The 11,991-nt window shown below is 37.9% G+C and overlaps 1 protein-coding gene across 1 annotated transcript in view; it reads left to right on the forward strand.

Annotated features, from left to right (window-relative positions):
• The first annotated feature begins 1,429 nt into the window (after positions 1–1,429).
• The window catches only part of ETFDH (electron-transferring-flavoprotein dehydrogenase), an 18,425-nt gene continuing 7,863 nt past the window's right edge, over positions 1,430–11,991 (forward strand). The window contains exons 1-8 of the mRNA XM_009699825.1: positions 1,430–1,572; positions 2,404–2,633; positions 3,556–3,637; positions 3,894–4,012; positions 4,324–4,401; positions 7,081–7,227; positions 9,318–9,458; positions 10,958–11,101. Of these exons, the coding sequence (XP_009698127.1) occupies positions 2,412–2,633; positions 3,556–3,637; positions 3,894–4,012; positions 4,324–4,401; positions 7,081–7,227; positions 9,318–9,458; positions 10,958–11,101 (933 nt within the window). The 5' untranslated portion in view covers positions 1,430–1,572; positions 2,404–2,411. The remainder of the gene's footprint in view (positions 1,573–2,403; positions 2,634–3,555; positions 3,638–3,893; positions 4,013–4,323; positions 4,402–7,080; positions 7,228–9,317; positions 9,459–10,957; positions 11,102–11,991) is intronic.

Raw genomic sequence — 11,991 nt, forward strand, 5'->3', positions numbered from 1 at the left:
TCACTGGGAAGGGTCTGCCCCTTCAGGGTTTGGACCTACCTTTGTAATTATCAGACATGTTCTGAGCTGAATGTCACTTCTTTTGCATGCCTGTGAAATAATTGACGTTTTTTAACTATACTGCGTGATTCATAGTACCATCAGTTCTGCTCAAATAAAAATATTTCAAAATTTAAGTTAAGGTATCACGTTTTAACGTGTATGTACAGGTGTAGTTGTTACCATGCTTATGAAATACCGTGCTTGTTCTTGGGTCCTGCCTGGTTGCAGCTAAAGGATAATTAAGAGTCATGAGATGGTATGATAATAGCTTTTATGTTCTGTTGGTTAGGTACAGAATTACTGTTAAGAAACCAATGATACTTACTACCTTGCATAGAGATACCAGTATCCTGACTGTCACTGTGCAAATTTATAATGAAGGATGTTTGTGCTGGCCTTGCCCATCACCATTCTCAACAAAACATTTCAGTCATAGGATGTTGGTGACTTTACTGACATAGTTTTGCAGAAATACTCTAGTTTAAATACGATACTCTCCTTCTTCATCCCTGAAATTAGAGAAGGAGAATCCTTAAAGGAAGGAAAAATACCTTTCAAGGTACATTACTTCACAGACTTTTTAACTATAACTAGTTTTGGTGCTAACCATACCAGTTTTCTGAGCACAAATCACACACGTCTTCATAATTTTTTTGTGAAAGAGGGGAATTAGAACAAGAATGTGACATGTAATAACCCTTCTGAACAGAGTCCTCTCTTGATAATTTTAAGCTTTCATTTGGTCCATTTGCTTATAAAGAAATTCTAATTTGTTCTTGCAATGCTTAACGTATCTGCAGCAAAGGTAAAGTTTAACTGTATCTACTGTTCCTAACTGTGGCTAAAGTATACTGGGGTTTAAGTCTGAGCTTTTATTGTAGACCGTGATGTTTATTTTAAATAAACTGTCTAGTATCGGTAGCCCAAAGTGCGTGTCTCAATATCTCTTGAGATGTCAGAGGAGTTGAACTTGCATGTCCTATCTCTACGGTTGTTTGGTCACTTTTAATGAAGTCTGAAATAAATCTTTTGAAGTTCAAAATTAAATAGGAACTTAAAATGTGTTTCACCTGTGTACATGCATGTTATCCTAAGTCAGCTGTCAGAAATGGCTGGCCAGTGTATTGAGTGGTATGTGAAAAATGCTTAAAGGGGAAGCTCTTTACTCTTTTTTGTTTTGTTTTGTTTTTCCCCCGATATAAAATTATACAGTGCATTTCTAATGTGGAAATTTAGAAATCTGTGTTTATGGTTCCTCATCTTTACATCACGTGGTAGTCTTTGGAGAGGGAGCTGTTGTATTTGTTGTGCTGCTTGTGTCTCTGAAAAGTCAAAAAAATTGGAAAATGGCTGATTTGACAAATTTGTTTCTTGTTTTTGCAGCACGTCAGTGCTTTCACGCTCTAAAGTTGATAAAGAGAGACTGTGTTCCATCGCTGCATATCGCAAGATGTGCATCTACTGCCTCTGTGCCTCGCATAACTACGCATTATACAATTCATCCTCGGGACAAAGACAAACGATGGGAAGGCAAGCAAAAAAAAAATGTGTTCTTTAAAAGCTTCTTTATTATTATTGCTCAGTCTTAAAGACACTGAAATGTGTTACTGTTTTTTTCTTTTTACAGAAATTCTGTACTCTTAAATACAGTACTAATATTCCAAATGAAATTTTGTGGTTGCTATCTCACCATGGGTGTCTTTGGTGCTATAAAATGGGATCAGATTAAACCTGATCCTAGTTATTTAAAGAAAATATATAAGCAGCTTTTGCTTTAGTGACTATCAAAACAAGATTTAATTCTGTCAGGGATGTATCCATTGGATTTTTTTCAGTTGTTCTTACCGTGAGACTTTGTGAGAAAATAAGATTAATATATATCTCTGGGCGTTCCAGCCTCTACATTGAGCAATTTTAATGCCTTCAGTTACAGAAAAGACACTGATTAATTAGTGTAAAGTAAAGTCACATGTTCTAACTAAGGGTCTCTTCTCTTTTCTTTCTCCCTTACCTCGAGTTTCACTGAGTGTCTTTGATACAGCTAGCCAACTGGGCTCTTAAGTTTAACATTCTAAGATGATACTTGTGGTGCGTAGAGATTAAGTATATGTTTTTTAAGGTATATTTTCTTACAACTTAAAAAGAGCTAATTTTACACTGGGGTGCTGATGTCCTTCTGCACTCTTCCAAGTACCGAAGTGGGAATTCTGTTGAATATTTAGCCTCCTGTTATGCAAAGTAATACTTCTGGGATATGCAGTAGCCAGTATCCCAGAGCATAGTTTAGTGAGAGAGAGGCGGGGGGGAAATTGGAGATTTCTGGTTTTATGATTTATATTATTATCTTTTTTTCTATTAAAGGGGTAAACATGGAAAGATTTGCAGAGGAAGCTGATGTTGTCATTGTTGGAGCAGGCCCTGCGGGTCTTTCTGCAGCTATTCGACTCAAACAGCTAGCTGCTGAACATAGCAAAGAAATACGTGTTTGTCTGGTGGAAAAGGCTTCTCAGATTGGTGCGCATACGCTGTCTGGTGCTTGTCTTGAGCCAAGGTCCTTACAAGAACTCTTTCCAGACTGGAAGGAGCGGGGGGTACGTATGAGCATATAAACACTGAAATTAATTGCTAGCTTGTAACGACTTCCATATCTGACTCATTGTGGTATGACTTAGGGCATTGATACTATTGGTACTTAGTGCCATTTTAAAATATGTTGGCCTATCAAAACAAAAAACCCTCTACCTTGCTTTTAGTCTGTTTTCTCTAGTTTGACAGTGCTGAAGTTTTATGTCTGCACAGATATGCTGTGGCCTTTGCTCTTTTATATAGAAGTTTTACTGCATATACGCAGTATGTCTGCTGCATCGTGGGATGCACTACTTTTGCTGCATTTGTGCAGAATCCAACTCCTGCGCACCAGCAGTAAGATGGTCAGTTCTTAGCCATGTCAGACCTGTTGCCTCTGTACAACAGTTCTTCATAGTGTCATGAAATGGGGCATAGTACACTGACTTTTGTACAGATGTAGTGGTGTAACGGAGGCCTAAGATGCTTTTAGGAGGGAGGATAGCAAGAAATGAGGTGCAGTCTCTGCCAGAACAGCTGTCCGACTTGCAGCCAGCTGCCTGCTATCGCCTGGAAGCTGCAAGAAGTGGGCTGTCGACTAGTTATTTTGTCTTACTGGGATAAATATGCAAGTTGAGCTGTCTTCTTTAGAAAGGTCTAGAATATTGATGTAGTACGAGCCGGTGTACAAACTATAGAAGTGATTTGCAAAGCCCTGTTACCTTTTTTTTACCCCAGTAGTTGCATTGGTTCTTGCCTGATGGCTGCCTCATAAAGTACTTTATCTTCTCCGTTGTGATACTTTCTTACAGAAGTGCTTTATTAAACCTTTACTTGACTGCCAGTTCGATTTGTTTTGTTTTATTTTATTTGTTGTTGGTTTTGTTGGATTGGCTTGAAAAACATAACTCTCAGTACTGTTTCTGGGTTTGGTTTTTTTTTCTGTAGGCTCCACTTAATACTCCTGTAACTGAAGACAAGTTTGGAATTTTAACAAAGAAATACAGAATTCCAGTGCCAATTCTTCCAGGTAAAGTTCAGTGATGTGGTAGAGAGGCGTCTTTCTCTGTCTTTTTCAGCTTTTCCATGACCGAAACAATTTTCATTCAGTGCAGTACAGTAAATGTATGTAGAATGTAACAGCTTACAGTTATAGGGTCTATGTGATAACACATGACATTACTGTGAAGATGGTAGTTGTAGAAGAAGATACGAGGCGTGATGTCTACAACTTCTACTACTTTGCTTAGTGTTCTATATTTTGTGTGTGTGTCTTTTTTGCCTAGGACTTCCGATGGTTAATCATGGAAATTACATAGTACGTCTGGGCCACTTTGTGAGTTGGCTAGGTGAACAAGCAGAAGCTTTGGGCGTTGAGGTGTATCCAGGCTATGCAGCAGCTGAGGTAATGATGACATCACTGTGTATATGAAAAATGTGTTTGGAACCCCCTTCACTCCACTCCCAATTATTTGTACGTTCACAACGTTCCTTTTAACAGACGTGTATTGCGAAAACTGTGTTTCAGTGTCTAAATTCCCTGGCCCAGATCCAGCAAAGTGCAAGTGGATTGTACAGTATTTTAATAAATACATAATCTTCAAGTTTGACCATTAAAGACATAGTGCTTAGAAGTTCTGCATTAGAACTTTTAATGAATGGATTAAAATGACAGATCATTAAAATGTTTTTGTGTTTGTTTAAATATTTCCAAAGGTTCTTTTTCATGAAGATGGTAGCGTGAAAGGGATAGCAACTAATGATGTAGGCATTCAAAAGGATGGAGCACCTAAAGTAAGTAGCTGTCTTCCCCATAACTAGGGGTCTAATTATGGAAATTGTGATATATCTGCTTCTACTGCCATCAGTAGTCTTGCAACAGCCTAAGAAAAAGTGTAAAATTCAGTACGTGTCTTCCCTCTCTGTATATAAAATGGATTGATTACCTGCAAAAGTTCTGGTCTCAGAACATTGTAAACTACTACTGAGATTAGTGGAAAAAACCTTCACAGAAAGGAGGTTTGTTTAAGGCTGATCTGAAGGAAATATTGTAATGGTGTTTTGGCATATGTGAAATCAGGAAACAACAAAGGAAAGAAGTCCAGGAACTCCTAGAAAAAAGATGCGAAGGTGAAATAAAAAGCTGTTGTCCACCTGGTAACTAGCAACTTGTAAGAGAGTGTGCTTCTGACTGATTTGTTTTCTTTGATGTTTACAACTGCACTCGCATTTGTTGACCGTCTGTCTACCTTGTTGGGGCAAGGTGCACACTGAATCTTTATACCTTTTTGCTGGTTGGTCACATTTCTATATCCGGAAGATGACTCCCTGACCTAAGCGTTGGACTTTGACTGATTTTTGGTGGAATTCAGAACCTGCGGTAAGCGTGTTGCCTCCCTGTACAACACGTAGAGAGAATTTGGCACCTCAGAACAACTTTCATACAGAATTAGTTGGCTACAGAAATTATGGGTACACTTTTTTCTTAAGATTTACTTTCTTTTATAAGATTTTTAGCTAGTTACATAAAGTTTCAAAGAGGTATTTACTTCCACATAAAAGTGTGGGCTGTTTTTCCCATTTAAGGCAGAGAATGAGAAGACTCATTCTTGTTTTAAGAGACTGTAGCCAATGGAGGAGGAAGTGGTGGCAGGGAAGGTTAATATGTTTTTCCAGTAAAATATTATCTGTCTCCTGTAGGGGATAGGCATGCTTTTATTTTGAGGTTTACGTTTTCTGCACTAGGAGGCACAAGTAATGTGTATAACTTGCTGCAGTAATAAAGATATATTGGGAGTTTGGTTCTGTTTTAAAATGGAAAGGAGCTATGTTTTTATTTATTTTTTTTAAGCATCCTCTAAAACCTAGAATTTTTTTTCTGCTTATTCTGGAAGAACATGTCTATTAACTTCTTTAATGTACATAATTAGTGTGCCACTACTGCACCTTTTTGAGTATTCAAGTGTTTTAGCTGTCAGGTCAGCTGATGATACCTCCAGTGTATAAAGGTTCAGATAAATAGACGTAGTTTGTATAACTTTCAAGGCAAGAATATCTTCAGTGTGTTTATACAGAGCCTAATCAAATAGGTGGTGGTTAATGAATAGAGTTCCACCTTGCAGTCAGCACCAATCAAAAATGCCAACGGTAAAAATACGTAGTAAAAAGTTACACAAGAATCAACGTGCGGAGGCTGGAGAAGGATGTTAACTGTGAAACACAACTTTGCCGCGTTACTGAAATGTTTCAAATTCATGAATTTCTGATACTTACAATGTGGAGTTGTAGTTAGCTGATTTATTTTATATAAATCTACTTCAAATTGGACAGTATGTATTTTTAATCTTTAGATCAAGTAGTAAGTCCCTGTAGTTCTCTTAGTATTTTGTAAGGTTAATTCTTGTTCAGGTTGACAATCTGGAATTCAAAGAATACACAAAATAATTGGCAAAATCTTGTAACTCTTGTTTAAAGGTAATTCTCGACTAAAGGGAACATTTTCATTTGCTAGCCTTTTTCAGAGGTTTCCAACCAGTAAGTTACAAGCAGTTTACACCTCAGAAGCAGTTCAAAACCAAAGCAATAAGCTTCTCCTGGACTTGTGCTGGCTTACCTTGGGATGGTTTTATTGGATACTGCTGGATATCTTCATCCAAAACTATTTTCATGGTCTTTTTCAACATTAAACTTTCACTCAAATCAAGGTTTTTTCTTTTTAAAAAGTTTGGGTTTTTTCCCTGCAAGATCGTGTGTGTTTATAATCTTGTATCCTTATGTTGCAAATATAATCTAGTGATATTCTCTTAGAATGTGCTCACAAATGCAGGTGACATGCTAATACACAAGTATGCCGGTTCCCTTTATCTTACACTCAGTCTCATTGGAATTTTTGATGAGAATTTTTTTTTATAATGATATTTAATGTTAGTTTAATTTCACTGCATGTTTTAATATGTAAGATTGGTGTAATGTTATAGTAAATTTATTTTGAGGTAGTGGATTCTTTTGGGGGCAGGGGTGATGCAGGTTTTTTTGATCTGATGTTTCTGTCTAGCCTCTGTCATATGTGGGGACACACACATGCAATATTTTATTGTAATGTGACTTCATGAGCAAAAATTAAAGTGTGAAGTAATAGGTTAAGACTCTTTCTTCTGCCTGGGTTCCTTTTGTACCATATGAATGAGCAGATGGGATATAAGTATCCTCTGATCTGGAAATGATTCTCATTTTCAGTAACGAATGGCAGTTCACTGTAGTGTTGCTTTACTGGAATCCCCTTAAAAGATGTGCCAGGGGTGCTTTATGGTTAGGTGGCAAAGGCAACTGGACTAGAGCCATAGTTTGCAATGGTTTGTAGGTTCTGGGCAGTGCCACAAAGTAGTGTAAAATCACTTTATTGCCCTCATGTTTCTTGCTGTGAGTTTGGTATGGCACAGATCTAACTGGTGATGAAATGCTCTACTGTTGCAGGCTACCTTTGAAAGAGGCTTGGAACTCCATGCTAAAGTCACAGTCTTCGCTGAAGGTTGTCATGGACATCTAGCCAAACAGCTGTACAAAAAATTCAATCTAAGGGAGAAATGTCAACCCCAGAGCTATGGCATTGGACTGAAAGAGGTATCACCTGCATAATTTTAACAATTAAGAAAATAGTGTGAAGCTATAAGGTAGTTTCTGTTTGCTTTCAAGCTAATTTGTGTAAGACATTAGAATGATAGCTTTTGAGTTACACGTTCAGACTTCAAAATCTTTGCTGTTCTGAAGCTGATCAGAGAAGATGCTCTTGAATGTCGTGACTGTTTTGTTTCAGCTGCTTCTTCTCTTATATCTGTGTTAGAAGTACCTGTGAATCCACTCTGTTAATATCTTAATTTGATTTGAAGTTATGTTCATTTGTGAAATCTGTTTTTAGTACTTCTACTAAATGAGAGAGGGATTCATGCTGCCTAATTTTAGGGGGTTTTAGTACCTGAGGAGGGCAGGACAGGCTTTCTATGGGTTTTCTGTATATTAATGAGAGAGAGAGAGGGAAAAGAGCTGTTCCAGATGATGAGTTATGGTCTCTGAAATACCTTCTGGAAGAGTTCCACATACCCCACACCTCTCCCCCAAATTCCTTCACTTAGCTTATAAAATTGGGATAAGGATCAGGTTTCCTTTTTAAAATATTTTATGCTTGGGGAAATACCACTCATGAAAAAGAACTGTATTATTTAGAAACTGTTCAGAGTTTGACTATAACATTTTCTTTATCTATTACTCTAACGGTGTGGTTCCAGCTACAAAATATTTGTTAAATAATTAGTTTACACCTCTGTAGAGAATAACCACTCTGTAAATGTATGACATAGTCTTCGTTACAATTTCTAATACCTAAGTTGTTGTTAAAGCAGGGTTTTGCTGTAGAGTTCCTTTGCTTCCAGATGAGACTGTCTGCTTTAGCAAATAGTACAGTCCACATAGTCTTAGTTACAATTTCTAATACCTAAGTTGTCGTTAAAGCAGGGTTCAGGGTTTTGCTGTAGAGTTCCTTTGCTTCCAGATGAGACTGTCTGCTTTAGCAAATAGTACAGTCCAACGGGAATGGATCTGTAAAGGGAAATAGTTGGTGCTGATGAGCTGATATCCATACTATGCACATTTCAGGTTTATTTTTGACTAGCTCTGACCTAGTCTATGGGACTGAGTCCCCTTTTGTGACTGGAATGCTTTAGGTGGGCTTCTAGAGCCTGTCTTACAGTTTAGTTTCATGTGAGAGGAATCCAGTTCATTCCTTCCATGGCTGCTGGATGATGTGAACCAAAGCACAGTAAGTGGGAAGAATCAGGAGTGCTGCTCGAAAAGGTACTCCTTAATCTAAACTGAAACATTAATGTAGATGTACCCTCCATGCTTGAGCTGATCTAATGGTGCTCAACTGCCCTTCTGGCATTAGACCGCACCTGGCACATAACTCCATGGTGAAGAGATGTTTTGTGAAATGAGCAGAAAATTCACGCACTAGTGGAAACATGAAGATGCTTCTGTCAGTTCACCATGGGTCAGATGAGCACTGGAGATGTGTAGGAGAGAGCAGAGAGAGGACAACCTGTTTGACAGCAAATATTTAGATCATTCAGGCGTATTGTTAAGCTCGACCTTGGAAAAAATTGTGAGGAAATTGCGGTGATTTATATGAAGAAATAATGTTTTAAAGAAAAAAGTCAATGTAAGCATTGCATTCCTTAGCAGAAGCATCTATAACGGGTCTTGTGGCTGAATGAAAATTTTCAGTGTAGTACTGGAGTCTCGGTCACATTTTCTGGTGCACGACTCTTCAAGAACAAGAAATATTAGGAAATTCTTAAACGGTAATCCAAAAAAAGTGTACTTGGTATTACCTGGTATACTGGAGTTTCGGTCACATTTTCTGGTGCACGATGCTTCAAAGAACAAGAAATATTAGGAAATTCTTAAACGGTAATCCAAAAAAAGTGTACTTGGTATTACTTGGTATTTTGCTGTATGATTTTATGCATTGGTCGTAGCAGTAAATTAATTCTCTTCTATATTTAATTGTGTGTTTATCTTTTATTTTATTGTATTATTGCAAAGTAATGGGCTTTCAATATAAAGTAATTTTTTGGTCATCTTCATTTCAGTTATGGACTATTGAAAAGCCCATTACTTTGCAATATAAAGTAATTTTTTTGTCATCTTCATTTCAGTTATGGACTATTGATGAAAAGAAATGGAAACCAGGAAGAGTAGAACATACCGTGGGCTGGCCTTTAGACAGACGTACATATGGAGGATCCTTTCTTTATCACTTAAATGAGGGTGAACCTTTAGTTGCTCTTGGTTTTGTGGTAAGTGGAGTTGGTTTTTTATGCTTGTTTGTTGTTGTTTGGTCTTCATTTTTATGCAATCTCTTTTCTCTGTTTTAATGCAAAGATGAAAACAGAAGAATCACAACAGACCAAATTTAGTACTTTCTCAATCTTATGTGCACTTATGCCCGTATTAGGGAAGGTTAATTTGTCATATTAATCTGTCTTTGTCTTTTATTAGGAACAAAATGGAAAACTTACAAATAAATTTTTTTGCAAGCCAAACAAATTTTGGCAAAGCCAAAACCAAATGATTAATCAAAAAATTTCAGAAGGATTCTAAAGTGTGTGTAGGGTGAAAACAGTATTTTTGTCTAGCCATTTTGTAAGAAACAGTGGAAAAAAAACTTGTTAGCTTTTCTCCAACATGCATACTTGTCCTGTGCAGATTTCCAATATTGGAATTAATATGTACAGACAGTAGACATTCCAATTCTGTTTGCTTTTAGAAGGGTAGAGAGCACTGATTGTTACAGAGAATGGTAATCAGTAACGTTCATATTATCTCCAGTTCAGATAGGAGAAAATCAACTTTTGTGTGAACATGCAAGCACTCTTTTGTCTTTAAACTTTACACTTATGTCAGTCTGAGCTGATTCTTGTAGTAGGGATTATCTTGCACTTATTTTGAAAATTGTTCATTAACTTTGCCTAGCAAGGAAAGTAGAGGCAAGTAGTGCTCTAAAAACAGTGAGCTGCCAGAGAAATCAAGGTATTGTTTGTTGCTGACTTATGACATATTTTGTTACTTGTCTCAAAGCTTACAGGAACCAGAAATAATCCCTTTCTTAAAAGAGAAAATTCAGCAACATAAGTCCTTTTTAAGAGTATGTTAAAGATGGGAAATGCAGAGTATATCTTTGGGCAAATTCTCAAATGCCTAAGATAAGAATCCTGGGCATCCAGCCAGTTGGCAAAGTCTTTTTCCCCCATTTTCTGCTTTCATCATTGCCCTCCTGTGCTTTATTACAACGGCCCACCTAATTGGGTATGGTAATTGACTCCACTAAACGATGTGAAGAACTGGTTAAAATATGTGAGCACAAGGACATAACTATCTAGAAATAATTGTTTACCTCTCCTTCCAGCTTTTCTAGGGCAAATAGGTTTTGAAACATAAATTTAAAACAAGTTTTCTTGCTTATCCTGCCCATTAAACCAAGCTTAATTTAATTTCACTATTTTATTTCGAAGACAGATGGAAGGTGGTTACAATGCAATTGAATATTTTCCATGGTTCAGGTTTCAGGTAGGGCAGAGAACAGTCTTGTAACAGCAAATTCTCAGATTTGCTTCTACTATACTGTTAATAGAATGTATTTTTGGTAGTAGTTACTTTAAGTAGAAAGATCCTGACACTGGTTTAGTACAAAATAGATTTAAACAATTGATGTGGTGATACACGATTGTTTTCTTTTCAAACTTTTGTTGAAATTTCATACTTTATCTTCATTAATGTTGCACTTTTTTTTTTTAAGGTTGGTTTAGATTATCAAAATCCCTATTTGAATCCATTTAGGGAGTTTCAGAGGTGGAAGCACCATCCTAGTGTATTGCCTACTTTGGAGGGTGGAACAAGGATTGCCTATGGTGCCAGAGCATTAAATGAAGGTGGTTTCCAGGTAACTTTTTCATGAAGTTTATTACTTTGAGTTCTCTATAGCCAGGCTTTTAGTGCTGTAGATTTGGGTTGCATGCTGTTGGGGAAACAACTGAACTATAATAAAGCTGAATAAAGCCAAAAGTTTTACTGGACAGAAAAGCCTTGTTACCCTGCTGGATACTGGCTGCTGTGATTTGTTAGACTTGGGTTCTGTCACACTAATAATCCTCTGACATAGTCACTTTATTTGCTAAATGAAATATAGGATCATAGAATTGTTTAGGTCAGAAAAGACCTTTAAGATTAACCTAGCAGTGCCAAGCCCACCACTAATCAAGGTCCCTCAGCACCACATCTGCACGCCTTTTAAATGCCTCCAGGGATGGGGACTCTACCACTTCCCCGGGCAGCCTGTTCCAATGCTTGACAACCCTTTTGGTGAAGAAATTTTTCCTAATATCTGATCTAAACCTCCTCTGGTGCATCTTGAGGCCATTTCCTCTCGTCCTATTGCTTGTTACTTGGGAGAAGAGACCAACTCCCACCTTGCTAAAACCTCCTTTCAGACAGTTGTAGAGAGCGACCAGGTCTCCCCTCAGCCTCCTCTTCTCCAGACTAAACACCCCCAGCTCCCTCAGCTGCTCCCCATCAGACTTGTGCTCCAGACCCTTCACCACTTTCGTTGCCCTGCTCTGGACACGCTCCAGCACCTCAAGGCCGTCCTTGTCATGGGGGGCCCAGAACTGGACACAGTATTCAAGGTGTGTCCTCATCAGTGCTGAGTACAGGGGGACGATCACTTCCCTGGTCCTGCTGGCCACACTATTCCTGCTACAAGCCAGGATGCTGTTGGCCTTCTTGGCCACCTGGGCACACTGCTGGCTCATGTTCAGCTGGCTGTTGACCACA

The sequence above is a fragment of the Cariama cristata genome, unplaced genomic scaffold, assembly GCF_000690535.1.
Source record: "Cariama cristata isolate BGI_N322 unplaced genomic scaffold, ASM69053v1 scaffold735, whole genome shotgun sequence".
In the NCBI taxonomy this organism is placed as follows: Eukaryota; Metazoa; Chordata; class Aves; order Cariamiformes; family Cariamidae; genus Cariama; species Cariama cristata.